This window comes from Aegilops tauschii, chromosome 5, assembly GCF_002575655.3.
Source record: "Aegilops tauschii subsp. strangulata cultivar AL8/78 chromosome 5, Aet v6.0, whole genome shotgun sequence".
NCBI classification, from domain to species: Eukaryota; Viridiplantae; Streptophyta; class Magnoliopsida; order Poales; family Poaceae; genus Aegilops; species Aegilops tauschii.
In genome coordinates this window covers 260,538,939-260,561,968 of record NC_053039.3, presented here as the reverse complement: position 1 = coordinate 260,561,968, position 23,030 = coordinate 260,538,939, and the positions used below count along the sequence as shown (strand labels likewise).

The 23,030-nt window shown below is 46.8% G+C and overlaps 1 protein-coding gene and 1 non-coding gene across 2 annotated transcripts; one reads left to right on the top strand and one right to left on the bottom strand.

Annotated features, from left to right (window-relative positions):
* The first annotated feature begins 41 nt into the window (after positions 1–41).
* On the top strand, positions 42–115 carry TRNAI-AAU (transfer RNA isoleucine (anticodon AAU)). The gene has a single exon. It is a non-coding gene; the product is annotated as a tRNA-Ile (tRNA).
* Positions 116–13,729: 13,614 nt separating this feature from the next.
* LOC109769582 (protein NRT1/ PTR FAMILY 2.3) lies at positions 13,730–19,171 on the bottom strand. The gene is made up of 4 exons (XM_020328310.4): positions 18,708–19,171; positions 18,373–18,590; positions 14,845–15,389; positions 13,730–14,756 (listed from the first exon to the last, which is right to left on the bottom strand). The coding sequence occupies exons 1-4, from the start codon at positions 18,823–18,825 to the stop codon at positions 13,919–13,921; spliced, it is 1,719 nt and encodes a 572-aa protein (XP_020183899.1). The 5' UTR covers positions 18,826–19,171; the 3' UTR covers positions 13,730–13,918.
* Between the last annotated feature and the right edge of the window lie 3,859 nt (positions 19,172–23,030).

Below are 23,030 nucleotides of genomic sequence, written 5' to 3'. Positions count from 1 at the left end.
AGCTATTTTAAATAAAGAGAATTTCACACTGCTTTCGCATTGGCCTATTAGCTCAGCTGGTTAGAGCGTCGTGCTAATAACGCGAAGGTCGCAGGTTCGAGACCTGCATGGGCCATTGTTTTTCTACAGTCTCTAGCCACAATTTTTCGACCTCATAGTGGACTTTCTTTCCATTTGTTTCATGCAATTACATCTGTTCCAATTCCTCTATCCGCAATGCGGTTCACAACTCTCATGTAAACATACAAAAACAGATTAAACCATTAGTCAATGAACCGTCGGCAGATACCAACTCAGCAGTTGCTATTCGCTGCATCCTGCTTACTCTAAGAGCAGCTAGAGCCACGGACAATAAATCTGACCCCTCAAATACCTACAAACCTGAGATCCATAATAAAAAAATGCAAACATACTACGTAGATCAACTACCCTAATCCTTGTTGAGGATGTTCACTATCTACGTGTCCGGGTACATGGGCGGCAGCCATAGCTGCGCCTCCCCGGCTGCTCCGCGTCGGCCTCCGCTTCCACCTTGTTGAACAGTGTGTCGGTCACCGCCAGTTCTCGCCGGATGAACTGTCGATTGGCCCCACATGTGGCGCGACCGATAGATCTTTTACTTGTACTATCAAGCCACAAATTTGTACCAGTTTGGAGCTTTATTAATTCGAATTTGAGGGTAATCTCGCTCTAAAAACAAATTTAAACCTTGCATAGTTCGTACTTAAAACTGTTCTTGCGTTATTCAGGATAATATGAATAATGTAAATTTCACGTTGCTATCACATTGGCCTATTAGCTCAGCTGGTTAGAGCGTCGCGCTAATAACGCGAAGGTCGCAGGTTCGAGGGCCATTACACCTGTTCCTTTCCTTCTGTCGCAATGCAGTTCACAACTCTGATGTAAACATACAAAAACCAGCAGTCTATGTCGGAAAAACGGCTTTGCAAGCCGGCGCGGACGGTCGCAGAGGCAGACCCACCCAAACGGACCCGTATAAATCGATATTCGCGGAATATACTCTTTACGGGTCGCTGCCGCCGGTCCGCAAATATCAATACCACATCATAAAAATACAACAATACAAAATAATTATTTAGAAAAAATATCAATACCAACACAATACAACAATCATCCACATTACAAATAATTATTCAAATCACCGAAGCAAACTAAATAATGCAATATAAAACTTGTCCGTCTGAAGAAAAGCTCTAATGCGGTTAGGGTCTCTAGCTGGTTTGACACGGCTACCCACATTGTCGTAGAAGAACTCCAAGTTCATGCCTCTCTCATCTTCGAGAATCATATTGTGAAGGATAACACAACATGTCATGATGTTTTTCAAGGTCCGCTTGTCCCAAAAACGAGCAGGACCACGAACAATGGCAAACCTAGATTGCAAAACCCCGAATGCTCTTTCAATGTATTTTCCGGCTGCCTCTTGCACCCATGCGAATTCACATTGTTTTTTAGTTTTGGATTCTTTGATGCTCTTGACAAATGTGCACCAAGGTGGGTATATACCATCTGCAAGATAGTGCCCTTTTGTGTATTCATGTCCATTGATAGTGTAGTTGCAAGCAGAAGCATCACCACTAGCAAGCCTAACAAACAAATGAGACCGTTGCAACATATTGATATCATTGAGAGTGCCCGGCATACCAAAAAAGCAATGCCAAATTCATAAATCCTCCGATGCTACGTCATCTAGCACAATTGTTGCATCACGAGACTTGCCACAATACATTCCCTGCCATGCCTTCGGGCAATTTTTTCAAGTCCAATGCATACAATCAATGCTACCTAGCATGCCAGGCCAACCTCTCCTCTCATTAGTTGCCATCAATTTTTTTGTGTCATCCTCGTTGGGTGCCCAAAGATATTCAGGACCAAAGACACGGATGATCACTTTGGCAAACCTACGCACCGACTCAATTGTGGTATCTTCACCAATGCGAAGGTACTCATCGGCATAGTCAGCTGGAACGCCATATGCAATCACCCGCATAGCTACCGAGATTTTTTGATATGCACTAAATCCCTTCAAGCCCGCGTCATTTCTTCTTTGAGTAAAATACCGACAATTTGCCTCGCAAGGTTGAACAATTTTCACAAAGGACGATCGGCGCATTGGTACCTTCTCCGGAAGAGGTGCGGTGGATATGTTGGATTCTCCGCGAAGTAGTCTTGCATCAACATCTCGTTCCCGAGATGGCGATTTCGAGGAATGCAAAGACTCCCGACGGTCGATCCTCGCCGCCTCTTTCGGTTCTCGCCTTCGTGCTCCTTCTGTTGGGAATCGTAGCATAATTTAAAATTTTCCTACGCTCACCAAGATGCATCTATGGAGTCTACTAGCAACGAGGGGAAAGGAGTGCATCTACATACCCTTGTAGATCGCGAGCGGAAGCGTTCCAATGAACGTGGATGACGGAGTCGTACTCGCCGTGATCCAAATCACCGATGACCGAGTGCCGAACGGACGGCACCTCCGCGTTCAACACACGTACGGTGCAGCGACGTCTCCTCCTTCTTGATCCAGCAAGGGGGAAGGAGAGGTTGATGGAGATCCAGCAGCACGACGGCGTGGTGGTGGATGTAGCGGGTCTCCGGCAGGGCTTCGCCAAGCTTCTGCGAGAGAGAGAGAGGTGTTGCAGGGGAGGAGGGAGGCGCCCAAGGCTGTAGGTTGCTGCCCTCCCTCCCCCCCACTATTTATAGGACCCCTGGGGGGGCAGCCCTTGGGAGATCAGATCTCCAAGGGGGGCGGCGGCCAAGTGGGGGGGAAGGGGTGCCTTGCCCCCCAAGGCAAGGGGGAAGCTCCCCCCTAGGGTTCCCAACCCTAGGCGCATGGGGGGAGGCCCAAGGGGGGCGCCCCAGCCCACTAAGGGCTGGTTCCCTTCCACTTTCAGCCCACGGGGCCCTCCGGGATAGGTGGCCCCACCCGGTGGACCCCCGGGACCCTTCCGGTGGTCCCGGTACAATACCGGTAACCCCCGAAACTTTCCCGGTGGCCGAAACTTGACTTCCTATATATAATTCTTCACCTCCGGACCATTCCGGAGCCTCTCGTGACGTCCGGGATCTCATCCAGGACTCCGAACAACTTTCGGGTTTCCGCATACATATATCTCTACAACCCTAGCGTCACCGGACCTTAAGTGTGTAGACCCTACGGGTTCGGGAGACATGCAGACATGACCGAGACGCCTCTCCGGTCAATAACCAACAGCGGGATCTGGATACCCATGTTGGCTCCCACATGTTCCACGATGATCTCATCGGATGAACCACGGTGTCGAGGATTCAATCAATCCGTATGCAATTCCCTTTGTCAATCGGTATGTTACTTGCCCGAGATTCGATCGTCGGTATCCCAATACCTTGTTCAATCTCGTTACCGGCAAGTCTCTTTACTCGTACCGCAATGCATGATCCCGTGACTAACGCCTTAGTCACATTGAGCTCATTATGATGATGCATTACCGAGTGGGCCCAAAGATACCTCTCCGTCACACGGAGTGACAAATCCCAGTCTCGATCCGTGCCAACCCAACAGACACTTTCGGAGATACCCGTAGTGCACCTTTATAGTCACCCAGTTACGTTGTGACGTTTGGCACACCCAAAGCACTCCTACGGTATCCGGGAGTTGCACGATCTCATGGTCTAAGGAAAAGATACTTGACATTGGAAAAGCTCTAGCAAACGAAACTACACGATCTTTTATGCTATGCTTAGGATTGGGTCTTGTCCATCACATCATTCTCCTAATGATGTGATCCCGTTATCAATGACATCCAATGTCCATAGTCAGGAAACCATGACTATCTGTTGATCAACGAGCTAGTCAACTAGAGGCTTACTAGGGACAGGTTGTGGTCTATGTATTCACACATGTATTACGATTTCCGGACAATACAATTATAGCATGAATAATAGACAATTACCATGAACAAAGAAATATAATAATAACCATTTATTATTGCCTCTAGGGCATATTTCCAACAGTCTCCCACTTGCACTAGAGTCAATAATCTAGTTCACATCACCATGTGATTAACACTCACTGGTCACATCACCATGTGACCAACATCTAAAGAGTTTACTAGAGTCAACAATCTAGTTCACATCACTATGTGATTATCACTCAATGTGTTCTGGTTTGGTCATGTTATGCTTGTGAGAGAGGTTATTAGTCAACGGGTCTGAACCTTTCAGAACCGTGTGCTTTACGAATATCTATGTCATCTTGTGGATGCTACCACGCGCTATTTGGAGCCATTTCAAATAATTGCTCTACTATACGAATCCGGTTTACTACTCAGAGTCATCCGGATTAGTGTCAAAGTTCGCATCGACGTAACCCTTTACGACGAACTCCTTTCCACCTCCATAATCGAGAAAATTCCTTAATCCACTAGGTACTAAGGATAAGTTCGACCGCTGTCATGAGATCCTTTCCCGGATCACCATTGTACCCTCTTGACCAACTCATGGCAAGGCACACTACATGTGCGGTACACAGCATAGCATACTATAGAGCCTATGTCTAAAGCATAGGGGACGACCTTCGTCCTTTCTCTATCTTCCGCTGTGGTCAGGTCTTGAGTCTCACTCAATACTCACACCTTGCAACACAGCCAAGAACTCCTTCTTTGCTGATCTATTTTGAACTCTTTCAAAATCATGTCAAGGTGTGCTATCTTTTGAAAGTATCATCAGGCGTCTTGATCTATCTCTATGGATCTTGATGCCCAATATGTAAGCAGCTTTATCCAGGTCTTCCTTTGAAAAACTCCTTTCAAACAACCCTTTATGCTTTCCAGAAATTTTACATCATTTCGGATCAACAATATGTCATTCACATATACTTATCAGAAATGTTGTAGCGCTCCCACTCACTTTATTGTAAATACAAGTTTCTAACAAACTTTGTATAAACCCAAAAACTTTGATCACTCCATCAAAGCGTATATTCTGACTCCGAGATGCTTGCTCTAATCCATGGAAGGATCGCTGGAGCTAGCATACCTTTTAGCATCCTTAGGATCGACAAAACCTTTCTGATTGTATCACATACAACCTTTCCTTACGAAAACTGATAAGGAAACTTGTTTTGACATCCATCTGCCAGATTTCATAAATGCAGCTAATGCTAACATGATTCCGACGGACCTAAGCACCGCTACGGATGAGAAAAACTCATCGTAGTCAACTCCTTGAACTTGTGAAAATACTCTTTGCCACAAGTCGAGCTTCATAGACGGTAACATTACCGTCCATGTCCGTCTTCTTCTTAAAGATCCATTTATCTCAATGGCTTGCCGATCATCGGGCAAGTTCACCAAAGTCCATGCTTTGTTCTGATACATGGATTCTATCTCGGATTTCATGGCCTCGAGCCATTCGTCGGAATATGGGCCCACCATCGCTTCTCCATAGCTCGTAGGTTCATTGTTGTCTAGCAACATGACTTCCAAGACAGGATCACGCATTACTCTGAAGTAGTGCGCATCCTCGTCATCCTACGAGGTTTGGTAGTGACTTGATCCGAAGTTTCATGATCACTATCATAAGCTTCCACTTCAATTGGTGTAGGTGCCACAGGAACAATTTCCTGTGCCCTGCTACACACTAGTTGAAGCGACGGTTCAATAACCTTATCAAGTCTCCACCATCCTCCCACTCAATTCTTTCGAGAGAAACTTTTCCTCGAGAAAGGACTCGTTTCTAGAAGCAATTACTTTTGCTTCCAGATCTGAAATAGGAGGTATACCCAACTGTTTTTGGGTATTCTATGAAGATGCATTTATCCGCTTTGGGTTCGAGCTTATCAGCCTGAAACTTTTTCACATAAGCATCGTAGCCCCAAACTTTTAAGAAACGACAACTTAGGTTTCTATAAACGGTGTCGTCTCAACGGAATTGCATGGTGCCCCTTTTAAAGTGAATGCGGTTGTCTCTAATGCCTAACCCATAAACGACAGTGGTAATTTGATAAGAAACATCATGGTATGCACCATATCCAATAGGGTGCAGTTATGATGTTCGGACACACCATCACACTATGGTGTTCCAGGCGGTATTAATTGTGAAACACTTTCCACAATGTCTCAATTGTGTGCCAAACTCGTATCTCAGATACTCATCTCTATGATCATATCACAGACATTTTATCCTCTTGTCACGACGATCTTCAACTTCACTCTGAAATTACTTGAACCTTTCAATAATTTAGATTACTGTTTCATCAAGTAAATACACTCAACATCTACTCAGATCATCTGTGAAGTAAGAACATAACGATATCCACTGCATGCCTCAGCACTCATTGGACTGCGTACATCAAAGTGTATTACTTCCAATAAGTTGCTCTCTTGTTCCATCTTACTGAAAACGAGGACTTTCAGTCATCTTGCCCATGTGGTATGATTTGCATGTCTCAAGTGATTCATAATCAAGTGAGTCCAAACGATCCATCTGCATGGAGTTTCTTCATGCATATATACCAATAGACATGGTTCGCATGTCTCAATCTTTTCAAAACGAGTGAGTCCAAAGATCCATCTATATGGAGCTTCTTCATGCGTTTTATACCAATATGACTCAAGTGGCAGTGCCATAAGTATGTGGTACTATCATTACTATCTTATATCTTTTGGCACGAACATGTGTATCATGGCGATCGAGATTCATTTCAGGTGCAAGACCATTGAAGGTATTATTCAAATAAACAGAGTAACCATTATTCTCCTTAAATGAATAACCGTTTTGCGGTAAACATAATCCAATAATGTTCAACGCAAACACCAAATCTCGATGGTAGAGGGAGCATGCGATGCTTGATCACATCAACCTTGGAAACACTTCCAACACATATCGTCATCTCACCTTTAGCTAGTCTCCATTTATTCCGCAGCTTTTATTTCGAGTTACTAACACTTAGCAACCGAACCAGTATCTAATACCCTGGTGCTGCTAGGAGTACTAGTAAAGTACACATTCATATAACGTATATCCAATATACTTCTGTCGACCTTGCCTGCCTTCTCATCTACCAAGTATCTAGGGTAGTACTGCTTCAGTGACCGTTCCTCTCATTACAGAAGCACTTAGTCTCGGGTTTGGGTTCAACCTTGGGATTCTTCACTAGAGCAGCAAACGACTTGCTGTTTCATGAAGTATCCCTTTTGCCCTTGCCCTTCTTAAACTAGTGGTTTTACTAACCATCAACAATTGATGCTCCTTCTTGATTTCTACTCTCGCGGTGTCAAACATCGCGAATAGCTCAAGGATCATCATAATTATCCTTGATATGTTATAGTTCATCACGAAGCTCTACTAGCTTGGTGGCAGTGACTATGGAGAACTATCACTATCTCATCTGGGAGATTAACTCCCACTCGATTCAAGCGATTGTGGCACTCAGACAATCTGAGCACACGCTCAACGATTGAGCTTTTCTCCCTTAGTTTGCAGGCTTAAGAAACTTGTCAGAGGTCTCATACCTCTTGACGTGGGCACTAATCTGAAATCCCAATTTCGTCTTCGGAACATCTCACATGTTCTACGACGTTTCAAAAACGTCTTTGGTGCCACAATTCTAAACCGCACTGAACTATCACGTAGTCATCAAAACGTGTATGTCAGATGTTTCGTAACATCTACAGACGACGCTGAGGTTCAGCACACCGAGCGGTGCATTAAGGACATAAGCCTTCTATGCAGCAATGAGGACAATCCTCAGTTTACGGACCCAGTCCGCATAATTGCTACTACCAACTTTCAACTAAATTTTCTCTAGGAACATATCTTAACCAGTAGAACTAAAGCGCAAGCTATGACATAATTTGCAAATACCTATTTGACTATGTTCATGATAATGAAGTTCATCTGATTATGAACTCCCACTCAGATAGACATCCCTCTAGTCATCTAAGTGAAACATGATCCGAGTTTAACTAGGCCATGTCCGATCATCACGTGAGACGGACTAGTCAAGATCGGTGAACATCTCCATGTTGATCGTATCTTCTATACGACTCATGCTCGACCTTTCGGTCCTCCGTGTTCCGAGGCCATGTCTGTACATGCTAGGCTCGTCAAGTCAACCTAAGTGTATTGCGTGTGTTCCGAGGCCATGTCTGTACATGCTAGGCTCGTCAACACCCGTTGTATTCGAACGTTAGAATCTATCACACCCGATCATCACGTGGTGCTTCGAAACAACGAACCTTCGCAACGGTGCACAGTTAGGGTGAACACTTTCTTGAAATTATTATAAGGGATCATCCTACTTGCTACCGTCGTTCTAAGCAAATAAGATGCAAAAACATGATAAACATCACATGCAATCAAATAGTGACATGATATGGCCAATATCATTATGCTCCTTTGATCTCCATCTTCGGGGCACCATGATCATCTTCGTCACCGGCATGACACCATGATCTCCATCATTGTGTCTTCATAAAGTCGTCACGCCAACGATTACTTCTACTTCTATGGCTAACGCGTTTAGCAATAAAGTAAAGTAATTTACATGGCGTTATTCAATGACACGCAGGTCATACAAAATAATAAAGACAACTCCTATGGCTCCTGCCGGTTGTCATACTCATCGACATGCAAGTCGTGATTCCTATTACAAGAATATGATCAATCTCATACATCACATATATCATTCATCACATCTTCTGGCCATATCACATCACATAGCACTTGCTGCAAAAACAAGTTAGACGTCCTCTAATTGTTGTTGCAAGTTTTTACGTGGTTTGTAGGTTTCTAGCAAGAACGTTTCTTACCTACGTATGACCACAACGTGATTTGCCAATTTCTATTTACCCTTCATAAGGACCCTTTTCATCGAATCCGTTCCGACTAAAGTAAGAGAGACAGACACCCGCTAGCCACCTTATGCATCTAGTGCATGTCAGTCGGTGGAACCTGTCTCACGTAAGTGTACGTGTAAGGTCGGTCCGGGCCGCTTCATCCTACAATGCCGCCGAAACAAGAAACGACTAGTAGCGGCAAGAAGAATTGGCAAACTCAACGCCCACAACTGCTTTGTGTTCTACTCGTGCATAGTAACTACGCATAGACCTGGCTCATGATGCCACTGTTGCGAATCGTAGCATAATTTAAAATTTTCCTACGCTCACCAAGATGCATCTATGGAGTCTAGTAGCAACGAGGGGAAAGGAGTGCATCTACATACCCTTGTAGATCGCGAGAGGAAGCGTTCCAATGAACGTGGATGACGGAGTCGTACTCGCCGTGATCCAAATCACCGATGACCGAGTGCCGAACGGACGGCACCTCCGCGTTCAACACACGTACGGTGCAGCGAATCTCCTCCTTCTTGATCCAGCAAGGGGGAAGGAGAGGTTGATGGAGATCCAGCAGCACGACGGCGTGGTGGTGGATGTAGCGGGTCTCCGGCAGGGCTTCGCCAAGCTTCTGCGAGAGAGAGAGAGAGGTGTTGCAGGGGAGGAGGGAGGCGCCCAAGGCTGTAGGTTGCTGCCCTCCCTCCCCCCCCCACTATTTATAGGACCCCTGGGGGGGGCAGCCCTTGGGAGATCAGATCTCCAAGGGGGGCAGCGGCCAAGTGGGGGGGAAGGGGTGCCTTGCCCCCCAAGGCAAGGGGGAAGCTCCCCCCCTAGGGTTCCCAACCCTAGGCGCATGGGGGGAGGCCCAAGGGGGGCGCCCCAGCCCACTAAGGGCTGGTTCCCTTCCACTTTCAGCCCACGGGGCCCTCCGGGATAGGTGGCCCCACCCGGTGGACCCCCGGGACCCTTCCGGTGGTCCCGGTACAATACCGGTAACCCCCGAAACTTTCCCGGTGGCCGAAACTTGACTTCCTATATATAATTCTTCACCTCCGGACCATTCCGGAGCCTCTCGTGACGTCCGGGATCTCATCCGGGACTCCGAAAAACTTTCGGGTTTCCGCATACATATATCTCTACAACCCTAGCGTCACCGGACCTTAAGTGTGTAGACCCTACGGGTTCGGGAGACATGCAGACATGACCGAGACGCCTCTCCGGTCAATAACCAACAGCGGGATCTGGATACCCATGTTGGCTCCCACATGTTCCACGATGATCTCATCGGATGAACCACGGTGTCGAGGATTCAATCAATCCGTATGCAATTCCCTTTGTCAATCGGTATGTTACTTGCCCGAGATTCGATCGTCGGTATCCCAATACCTTGTTCAATCTCGTTACCGGCAAGTCTCTTTACTCGTACCGCAATGCATGATCCCGTGACTAACTCCTTAGTCACATTGAGCTCATTATGATGAAGCATTACCGAGTGGGCCCAGAGATACCTCTCCGTCACACGGAGTGACAAATCCCAGTCTCGATCCGTGCCAACCCAACAGACACTTTCGGAGATACCCGTAGTGCACCTTTATAGTCACCCAGTTACGTTGTGACGTTTGGCACACCCAAAGCACTCCTACGGTATCCGGGAGTTGCACGATCTCATGGTCTAAGGAAAAGATACTTGACATTGGAAAAGCTCTAGCAAACGAAACTACACGATCTTTTATGCTATGCTTAGGATTGGGTCTTGTCCATCACATCATTCTCCTAATGATGTGATCCCGTTATCAATGACATCCAATGTCCATAGTCAGGAAACCATGACTATCTGTTGATCAACGAGCTAGTCAACTAGAGGCTTACTAGGGACAGGTTGTGGTCTATGTATTCACACATGTATTACGATTTCTGGACAATACAATTATAGCATGAATAATAGACAATTACCATGAACAAAGAAATATAATAATAACCATTTATTATTGCCTCTAGGGCATATTTCCAACACCTTCACGGCAAGGGCCATCACCAGCATCTGTTGCCGATAGTTTGCAAGCAGCGTCTCAACATCCAAGTCCTCTGAATCGGACGAATTGTCGAGCAAAAACTTCTCGCACAGGCTCGATTCCACCTACATGAACAAAAATTGCACGCCGCGTCAACCAACTATGCATAGCGCTCGACACAAAGCACAAGCAAGCACTCACCGGCAGCTCGTAGGGCGGGCGATCCCGGGCGGCGACTAGGGGAGGCTCGAGGGCGGTCGATCCCCGGCAGCGACGGCGACCAGGGGCGGCTCGTCTTGTCTCGCCGGATCCAGGAGCGGTGCAGCGTATCGGTGGTGGAGGGTGGGGGACGCCCCCGCGGCGCAATTCTGTCCGCAGATTTGGCCAGAATCGCCGGGGGCGGACGGGCGGAACCAATTGCGGGCGGCGGTGGAAGGAGGTGGGGAAAGGGCCCGAGCTGAAATGTCCCTCCCGCCAACCACTTCCCTGCGATACAGGACCCCGTAGGAGCTCCTCCAAGCACCGGTATTGCGCACGGCCTTTTCATGCCACCACGGACGACCTCGGCGGCGCGCAGCGTCGTGCCGGCGCTCGCCGTGAAGCCACGTGCACCCCTCTCGAAGCTCCCAAATGTGGCGCGGGTGAAGGCGGGCAAGGTGCCCGGGAAGAAGAACAAGGCGGCGGACGGCTCCTCTAGGCGGCCGAAGAAGAAGCTTGTAGAGCGTGTGACGGATGCGGCGGCGACCGAAGCGCCGGCGAGCCCACTTCTTGCGCCGGCAGCTGACGCGCACAAGGTGTTCGATGAAATGCCCCAAAGGTAAAATTTCGCCCACTTTTGTTGTTGTTTTTTTAATGCATACATATGGTTAGCTTATTTGGTTTGTTGTATATACTTTGTAGTTTCAATGATGAGACATATATGTCAACTATGGGTGTTGGCTCCAACAATTCTCGTTGGTCTCAAACCAATGAGATGCATTTCGATGATCATGAGTTTGAGGTGGACGAGGATGATGAGGACATTGTCGATGCACCGAAAGGAAGAGGGGGCAACTACACCATGGACGAAGACATCTTGCTATGCAATACTTGATTGCAAGTGTCGAGGGATCCCGCCGTTAGAGGGGATCAAAGTAGAGATGCATATTGGCTCCGGATGAAGGAGCACTTTGATCTACACAACAAAAGTGGAATTGACCACTCGGGAAGATCTCTTCGCTCCCGGTGGTCGACAATCAACCGAGATTGTCAAAGGTGGGCGGCCGCACTTAAGGCGGTTGACACGTTGAACCCAAGTGGCACTAATGATAGAGATAGGGTAAGTGCCATTTCTTTCATGATTCTTCCATGTTCATCATGCTTCTTCTTGGTGTTTCAAGTGCTAACTTGTTCTTTTGTTTGTAGCTCACTATTGCACAAAACTTATTTCAAGGAGAGGAGAAGAAGACCAAGAAAGGGAAGATCAAGAAAGGAAGACCATTTACCTTGCCTCATTGCTATGAAGAGCTGAAGGATGATGAGAAACGGAAGCCCCGTGATGGTGTCGATGATGAGAGCAACAAACGCAAGCGAACTATTGATTTGGATGATGATGAGGAGGAGGCATCAAGTGATGACGGCAAGAGAAGCCATACACCAAACTCGGTTGCCTACTCCAAGCCAAAAAGACCAAATGAAGGCAAGAAAGACGCGAAAAAAAAGAAGAAGAGGAAGGGAGATGACGAGCTAAAAAATGATATGGAAGCCATTGTCAACGCAAGAAAGGAAGCGAACAAGGTGAGGAAGATGGCAAGGAACCAAGATGGCGCGGCCGAGGAGAGGAGGTTGGCGGCCGAGGAGAGGAGGGTGGCGGCCGAGGAGAGGAGGATGGCATTGGAGGAGAAGAAGGTGGCCATGGAGGAGCAGACTAGATTGTTGGAATGAGAGAAGTACTTGTTCTTCATAGACACATCTACCCTTGATGAGAAGCAAAAGGAGTACGTCAATCTTGCCCGTGAAGAAGTCTTGGTCCAAAAAAGAGCCATGGTTGGCATGGGAGGCATGGAGGGCATGGGAGGCATTGGTGGCTTCAGAGCTACCATGGACGGCATGGGAGGCATGGGTGGCTTCGGAGATACCATGGGGGCCATGGGAGGCATGAGTGGCTTCAGATGTACCATGGGAGGCTTGAGTTTTGCGTCTCTCATGGGAGGCATGGGAGCACCTCCGGGTGACATGGGTGGACGCATGTCTTCCGGTGTGTCTCACATACCTTCGCATGATGCCGTTGAAGATCTTGCCAACGCCTTCCGAGCTTCCCATGATGATGCGGCGCGACACAATGAAGTGGAGGAAGAAGAATCGTCTTCGGAGGATGAAGAAACGGAGGAAGAGGACGAAGATGAGGATGATGAGGCATGATTGTTGATGTGCCATTTATTTGTGTGAACTTTTATGTCACGAACTTGGTTGCATGATTTTGAACTTGGTTGGATGATGATGTGATGTGGCATGATTTTGAACTTGTTTGGGTGATTTTTAACTATGCCATGTCTTGTTTTGATGTTTGAAATATCACTATATTGTCTCCAAAATGCAACATATGGCAAGCGCCGGCTGCTCGCGCGCGCTGCAGTTTAGCGCGTCTGCTGGAGCGGCTCGTGCGCGCTATATTTTGCAGCGGCCGCTGGAGCCAGCGCTCCGCGGCGCACAAAAACTCGCGATTCCGACGATGTAAACGCTTTTTTAGCCTGCCGCGCGTTGCACGCCTGTTGAAGATGCTCTAACACTTTTTTTTACTGAGAGCTACACAAATATCTGAACGAGCAGAAAATTGAAACGGACTTCAGGCACTCAAAACATCTTCAATGCAAAAAGAAAAAAATTCAGATAAGCTCGAGTTCAGAAATGGATATTCAGTGTTTCGCCACAAACAAAGGCCATCAGGCTAAGACAAGAAGAAGACAAACCAAATCTAACTAGACACCTCATAATTTCTCAAAGAAAAAGCCCTCATAATTTCTCAAAAGAAAAAGGAAATCAGGCACCTCATCATGAAAATAACAGTTCAAGACTCAACCTACAAATCCGTATTTACATCACCACGGTGGTCGATTGGTTTTGATACTTATATCGGCTGGCACAAATGAGGAAATAGCCAAAGTTCAGAGTCACTGCCACAGCCACTGTCCAGTACACGTTGTCCAGCCTCGCATGGTTTACGTTCCCCGGCAGCCACGCCGTGACCCGTCTCACCACGTCGACGAACACCGTGCTGAGGTAGAACCCCATGGCGATGAGCAGCGGCGCCATGGCCGTCGCCAAGCTCCGCAACGTCTTGGGGAACTCCAGATAGTAGAAGGCCATGTTTCCTGGGAAGTGGAGGGCCTCCCCGATCCCCACGACACCAAGAGGAAGCAGGAGCCACAGTACGGACATGGGGGTGACCCAGCCGGCCGCCGCATCGGCGCCGTCGTGCGCGCGCACGACGCTCAACCTTCGGCGCTCCACCAGAGCTGCGACCACCATGCCCGCAATGTTCACGACGTGGCCGAGCCCCACGCGCTGCAGCGGGGACGGCGGCATGCCGGTGATCCTGCGCCAGAGCGGGAAGACGGCACGGTCAAGGACCGGGGTGACGGCGATGAAGGCCACGAGCGAGCAGACGGTGATGGACCCTGCTGGGATCTTGAAGCGCGGTCCGAGGGAGCGGTCCATGGCGAGAGCCTGCAGGATGATCATGCCGATCACCACCCCGATGGACACGCTGAGCATTATACCAGATGACCACAGCGGGAAGACGCCGAGCAGGGACTTGAGATCCTCCACTTGCTGCACCCTGCACAGCCGCCAGCCGCTTGCACGACGGCCACCGGACGCATCATCCATGGGGTCGTCGGTGGTGGTGATCATGGCGGCACGATTAAGAAAGCTGCAAGCAAGACGGCATGAACACGGGTGTCAGCACGTACCAGCGCTCATCCTTCTTCCATAAATTGGAATATGGGAATGGCACCGACCTTAGTCGTTTACTTGGAGCGCCCTCGCCGGCCGAGTCCGCGACGGCATTGTCTCCCACGTAGTACCGCACGGGACCTAGCGCGCCGACATGGACGGGAGCCTTGCGCACGGCGGCCACTACGACGCGGGCCAGCTCGGAGTATGGGCTGCCCTTCGCCGCGGGCATCCGGTAGTACCGCGTGCCGAGGAGAAACAGGACTAGGCTGAACGCCGTCGCGGCGAGGCAGACGGCGAAGCCCAGGGCCCAGGATACGCCGTCCTGGATGTAGACGATGGCCGTGTCGCCGATCAGGAAGGAAGCGTAGAGGAAGACAAAGTACCAGTTGAAGAAGGTGTCCTGGTCGCGCGCGCCGCCGAACTGGTCCGCGCCCATGGTGGCCACGTTGAAACGCGTCCCGCCGGTGCCGATGGCTAGAAGGGACACAGCGGCGTACAGCACGGCGAGCTGCCCGGCCGTTCCGCGCTGGCACGCGGCGGACGGCGCCGGGCAGTGCGGCGGCCGCAGGGACGGCAGTGCCGCTGAGAGAGTGAACAGTACGAAGGACTGGAAATTGACATTGGATGGGCAGGTAATTAGTTGCTCTCAAACAAGCATTAATTGAATATAAACATTTTTTTGCGGGGATGTTCAAGAGAGAATATTACATGGAAACCGAGCTTCACAGAAAAATTCGTGGAACATGTTTGAAAGTTTCGAAAAAATTTGAAGAAAATTTGGGATGTTGAGAGGATGATGTTTTATTGCCATGTGAAATTTTACGTTCAAACACATTACCATTTACGAGCTATGAAAAGAGCAACTTCAACAATGAATATCGATGTTTACTGTTCGACGCTACTCAATGTTGATTTTTTTTCATACCGTGTTAATGGTAATGCGTTTGGGAATTTTTCATGCTAATAGAACTTCACACTCTTAACATCCTGGATTTTTTTTAAAAAAACTTCAAATATCACTTTCACATGGTTTTCATCGGTTTCTATCGAAACTTTGTCTCCATATGATATCCACTATAAATGGTAATGCTCGAGAAGTGTTCTATGTAGAACGAAACTGATGTGCATACCATGGTTTGAAGTCTGATTCTGATATGACACCACTGTGAGCCACATGATGAAATCCGTACCAATTGTTTTTGACCGATCGTACTAAAGATGATGCAATCCAACGGTGCATGTGATCCATCGTACTACTAGCTAGTGTTGGATTGAAATGGTCTTGCTGGTAACAAATCATCGGTTGTTGGAAATGATAGGAGCATACCCATCGCCGTTGTTTGTCAGAAACATAATGGTTATTGTTAGTTGTCAACGTCATTGCATCAGTGTCAAGTGGTCATGTTTGTATAATTACGTGTGGTTGTTTTCGGGAGAGAGTGAGACATGACAACTATAAGTCTATAATGTCTATTGGTATTGATTTATTTCAAGCTTTAATTATGTGTGTTGCACATCAAACAATAATCTATATCTATATTTCTTTTATAAACAGGAGGGGTGATTTTACGCAAGTAATCCCATCCATATTGGCATTGCGTAAATTATGAAAAACCTCGCTCAACCAAATTTGTTCGTTTGCAAAAAATGAAAGTTGAGCTTTCAAACCGTGTCTTCAAACCATGAGAAATGAAAGTTAAGCTGTTCCAAAGCTTAAGTTTCATTTCTCATCAGAATACATTATATAACCCGCTTTACAAACAAACCACCTCGCATTTTCAAAGATGATATATGCAGACACAAAGGGCGTGTTTGGTTGCCGTAGTGAATAGTAGTTGCGTTGCATACACATCTCAACCCAGCCCGTCTCTGAAAAAACAGCCTCATATGCGACATTTGCGAGTTGTTTGGTTGCCTGCATCTAGGGTCCCTGCGTTAGGTAATACGCAAGTGCATTTTTTTTGGTTGCCTGCATTGGCCCAAGCGGCACATGAACTCGGTGTTTGGTTGCACGCATGAGGTATGATTAAGAGGTAGCACTTCACTTAGTAGACAGGGCTAAGAGCTAGCAGAGGGAAGGGGAGAAGAAGTACAATGTGCGCCGGACCATGGCGACTACGGTGGATAGTGGCCGTGGCGCCATGTCCGACATGACAAGCATGGAGTCGTGGACGAGCGACCCCGTCGGCGGCACGGCTAGCGACACCGTTGGTGAACTAGTTGCGGTGCTCGCGCAAAGACAGTGGACAAAGGAGGAGAATGCAATGCTCGCGCCATTGCAGCGTCAGTGCAGTGGACGAGAGAGGAGGCCGAGATGATCGACGCCGGAAACGACTCCAGTGTAGTAGGACGAGAGAGAGGAGGCCAAGATGATCGACCCCATCGGCGGTGCGGCGAACTGCAGTGTGCACGGAGGCAGAGGACACAAGAAAGCAGTGTACGCGCCATTGCACCGTCAGTGCAGTAGGAGGACGACAGAGAGTAGGCCGAGATGAGCGACATCGGAAAAGACTCTAGTGTAGTAGGACATGGGCAAGGAGATCAAGGGGAAGGGCGTCGGCGTCGAGAGGGACGAATAGGAGGGCTCTGAGCAGAGGACAGAGGAGCTCGACATGGCGGCGGAAGTGCAGTAGGCTGCTGTTCAAAGAGAGATGAAGCTACGATCGTCGAAACCAAAAATTTACAACACGAATGTTGTGAGGAACTGCGAGATTATGCTGCTGGTCAAAGGAAATTTCATATTGATTGTGCGCGACGAATCTGACAAAATTCATTCAGAATAGCCCCAAACAGGAACACGAGATTAAGAACTTACGGCCGACGAAACTACGAACCGATCGCCTGAATGGAATCGTAGCATCGAGGTGCATCTTTTTCGTGTAGAGCTCACCTCAAACCGAAGCACCGTTGTGTAAATTAGAGGGAGGAGATTAGATAGAAGCTTACTTGAGGTTGAAGAAGACCTCACTTTATCACCTCGCATCCCTCGCGTCTCCGCTCGTGCGAGGGCCCACTCGCTTGCGCTCGGCTCGGCCTGGCTCGCGAGAAACTACCGATCTGAGCGTTTCCAATGAGCCAGGCTCAGAGGTGCTTTAAGTTTCGTGCTATGCAGACCCAACAGAAAAATCAGGCAACCAAACAGCCCGTTCCCTTCCCGCGCGGGCCTGGTTAGGCCTCATGCGAGCAACCATACGCCCAAAATAGCTCGGCCGCTACGAGCTATTTTGTGTCTGCACATGTCAACTTGTAAAAAAAGCATAAACATGAACCTAGTGCGAGTGGTCCAAGATATGCTGACCTAGCAGCCACGTGGATGATTTGTTTCCCTCCTGCGTTTTTCGCCTCAATGATAACATAAATGAGTTTATAGTCTAAATCTGATCATTTTTTGAGTTCTTAGCTTAGATTGTCTAAATACTTCCGAAGCTACTTTTTAGGCATGTTATAATAGAAATAAGCTAGCCAAGTCAGTCATTTGAACACAATGAGATAAATCACCTGGACAAAATGATTTTTTCTAAGAAAAAACCCTGGACAAAATGATATCAAACAAGAAGCTTTGAACAGAGGAAGCAGGTGGATGTACGCACCAGAACATTGATGGCCGCGCCGGCGAGGATGACCGGGAAGCAACCCAAGTAGGAGTCGGAGAGGATGGCTCCGGCGACGGGGAGGAAGTTGAGCGAGCCGCGGACGATGTTGGCGATCTGCGCCGCGTCGATGCTCTCCACGTGGTACTCCTTGATGAGGTAAATCTGCAGGTTGCTGGTGGTGCCGTTGATGGCCAGCCCCAGCCCAACCATGCTCCCTGCATGCATGCTCACACAAAACACACGCATGTGCAGGACGCATGTTTTTCTCCACCTCAGTATGAGAATTAATTAATTGTGCGGGGAAGAGAGGGAGAGACAGAGAGATCACGAACCGGCTATGAAGGGGAGGGTGATCCACCCTCCTTGCTTCGTCTCTCCACTGGCTTGCCCTTCTTGGTCGGATGGTTTGGGCTGAGATCTCGGCGAACTCTCCGTCCCTGCGTCTGCCATTGCTTCTAGCCCGGCGTCGAAAATGGGGCTTGAAGTATCACGGTTTGGCTACGCATATATAGCTGCACATACGGAACGGAATGGAAGTAGGGTGTCTTTGCTGGGTAGGATAGCTTGTGAAGAAATAAATTTTGATCGAGTGGTCGTTGTATCTTATTTATTTATTTATTTTCCGAACCAAAATCAAGGCTGTGTTTGAACATTAATCTGCAACAATACTTTTGAGGGGTCGGTCCTGCGTCTGGGCACACATGGGCTATTGTTGAAATTTGCATGTAAGGCTGGCAGTAATATGGAGTATCATATACTAGTATCATGCATATGATACGTACTAGTGTATGATATTAGTTTCGTAATGCATAGTACCCCCTCCGTTCTTAAATATAAGTCTTTCTAGAGATTCCACCAAATGGCTACATATGGAGCAAAATGAGTGAATCTACACTCTAAAATATGTCTACATACATTCATATATTGTATTCCATTTGAAATGTCTAAAAAAACTTATATTTAGGAACGGAGGGAGTATCACAAGTTAGTACTTTAGGTTGACTTATTAATTGTCATGCATGACACAAAGTAGTATAATATTTAATATGATACCACATCATCTCTTTCCTCATTTAATTGTGTGCCGCATCATTTAAAAAGTCTAGTTGACATGCATGATACCGCTTATGATACTTTCATTATGACCAACCTAAGCTGAGGACCAGTTTCTTTTCACTGTAGTTTGTAAGAAAATTCTAGAATTGCCAGACATAACAACGATGAAAAAGAAAATCTAGAAAGAGATGGAGTCTATTTTTCGGTTCTCCCTCTTCATAGCATCTCTATCCGAACCCTCCAAAGGGCTTAACGCCACGAGGCGAATGTTTTTCATCATAGTTTTTTTACAAGAACTTTTGCAACAGTTTCATGTCCACACGTGACCGGCAACTGCACGGTTAACATGACACACGATTGTAAGGGGTACAAGTGCTTCCAACTAGTAAGATGAGAGGGGAATGAGCGTGTGAAAGCTACATCCTAAGATGAGGATCCACCTAGGGTTCGGGATGTTTTTCATCACAGTGGTTTAAAAAAAACTTGTGCGGCAATTGCATGTCCAACCCGACCTTCGACTACACACATCGTAGCTCGATTGCAACTGCACGGTAACATGATACACAACTACAAGGGGTACAAATTCCTCCAACTAGAAATGCACATGCGTAGCTTGACACACAAATGCCCGAACACTATTTCTAAAGCATCATGACAAATGTAAACAAATGCTTCCATTTACTTTTTAATGAACATGTAACTAAAAATGAAATAAAGAAAAAACACATTGAACGGAAAAAGGGAAAATGAAATAGAAAAACTGAACAAAAATCAACAAAAAATTGAACGTTAAGAAAATCGTAGGAAAAGCTAAAGTTACGCTATTATCCTAGGTGTCTAGCCAGTGCACCACCAGGAGGAGGAGCACCTCGAAAAACCACAATGCAGTCAAAAATCGCTGGCCCAAAACAAAAAGCAACAGAAGACAAAGATCGTAGCACGGCCAATCCAATAACAAGAGCAAAAACCAGTCTGAATGAGGAAATAAAATGGGCAAGACTATATTCGGATGACATCATCCTGACTAAGATGACCAAGACTTAGTCAAGTCTCATTCGAGTCAACTGAGACTTAGTCAGGACCTATTTTGTCTATTTTTCCATCCAAACAAGGTTTTGCATGTATTTAGCACTGAGAAACTAACTAAATGATGAGTGGATTTTATGCACATTTTTTAGAGCATATCTTAGTGCCTAAATCCCTTATATCATATCCATCTAGCACTTTCTCATATTCACAATGCTTAGTTTATGACGTTTGCTCGTTTTACCACTTTCGTTGCACAAGTTTTAGTTTTTCTTTGTTTTATTGGTCTTTGTATGTATGTTCACATGTTCCTGGACTTGGCACATCAAAGAGGACTAAGTTGGGGTGGCATTTTGGAAGTCAAAAATGACTTTTTTATAAGTGCTCAAAATGAAGATCTAATACCAAAGGTGCATTGGCGTCATTCATGCGATTCCAACGAGCCCAACAACATCAAAATCGGAGTCCGTATGTAGAAATGGCGGGCAGTTTATTGAAGTAGTCCACAACGTTCAACGACGCAGGATACAACGGTTGTACCGCTCGAGACAGCTCGAAAACACCACCATAACTACTTTGATTTTGCTCCGATTTTGTTCTGGTTTGTTCGTACACGATCCTTGGAGGACAAGAGATGATTTAGGAGAGAATTTGGCTCCCCTAGAGCCCTTTGATGAAGGAGGAGGAGCCACATCAATGGAGGAGGCCCGACGATGCCTCCTGTAAGATGACCTCCAACCCTAGCTGTCGGGATCATCATCTCAATCATCACCCACAAGTCTCATCTCCTGTCGGCACACCTCTATTGCTGCAAATCCACCATAGAGGAAGGGTCAAGACAATGAATAAGAAAGGAGGAGGTTTCGCAAACATCCCGCGTCAGCCGGAGGGCCGGTGCCGTCTCCATCAACACCATCACGCCTATCTCCATATCTAACATCACGTTGGCGTGTAACTCATCCCTACCCTCTATGTATTTCATCTTCATGTTTGAGTAATTCCATTAGTTCTCGGGAAATAAGATGAACTCTAGTACTATGTATTAGAATCGAACACCTACGCAAGATATGAGATTCTCTTCTACATGTTTATGTTAATGATCTTCTCGATGTTGGATGAAGTCGACCATCCAACATTTGCCGGCTTTGGACGAAAGGTAATTACTATTGGTGTGATGCTGGGTTGAGAAGGTCGGTAGTGATGGTGCTTATCTCCCTCCTTCAGCGATCATTGCAATAGGGGACAAATGGAGACCGACTTTGGCTGCATCCATGGGGAAACCCTTAATCGATCACTGTTCGGTAATCAGAGTGGGGATGAACGGTGGTGGCGAATGTGATACGGGGCTGCTACATGTATGAACCTATACATATCCGGCTCTGCCCACTTAAACAAACATGATAAGTGGCTTTGGTATCCAACCTAGAACTATGCATTTGCACATGCGACGTAGATCGGAACGGTAGTGATGACTCCAAATCCCTCGAGAATGCTCTTATTACTCAAGTGTCGCCTCTCTATTTTATCTACCTTTTTATTTTCATTTTTACCCTTGTTAGTAGTTTAGAATAGAATGGAATATTTTAGATAAATCTATTGGTGTGAATGTAGCCGCGTAAGTGGTGATGCGATAACCCAAAAAATAAGAGTGTCGAACCCAACGAGGAGCTAAAGGTAGAATTTATATTCTATTCAAGTTTTATCGACCACCGATACAAATCTATGCACACTTAACGTTTGCTTTACCAAGAACAAGAATAAAACTACTTTGTAGGTGTAAGGATAAGTTTGCAAGAATAAAACTAGAAGTAGTTAGCAAGAGTAAAACTAGGAGTAATTTGTAAGATAATAAAAGTTAGTTGTTTAGTAGAAAGCTTTTTGTAGCACGAGAGAAGGATTTGTCCTTAGGTAATTGATATCTAGATTGGTAATCATTATTGCAATTTTATATGAGGGAGAGCCATGAGCTAACATACTTTTCGTACTTGGATCATATGCACTTATGATTGGAACTCTAGCAAGCATCCACAACTACTAAAGATCATTAATGTAACACCCAACCATAGCATTAAGTAACAAGTCTTCTTTAGTCCCATACGCAACAAGCCCCTTACTCAGTTTTAAGCTTTTGTCACTCTCGCAACCCACTATAAGCGAATCATGAACATATTGCAACACCCTACAACGGGAATCCCCTACGTGTGCGCGACACGGAAGACACAAATAGGACAACACCAAAATAAAACATACAACTCAAACCAATCACGATCATCAATCAACCCATAGGATAAAACAAATCTACTCAAACATCATAGGATGGACACACATCATTGGGTAATAATATATAGCACAAAGCACCATGTTTAAGTAGATATTACAACAGGAATAGAGAGGTTACACCGTTGGATAGAGGGGGAGAGAGTTGGTGATGACGGTGGCGAAGTTGCTGGTGTAGATCGTCGTCATGATGATTGCCCCGGCGGTGTTCCAGCGCCACGGGGAGAGAGGGAGAGAGAGACCCATCCTTCTTCTTCTTCCTTGGCCTCCCCCCTAGATGAGTGGAGAGTTTTCCC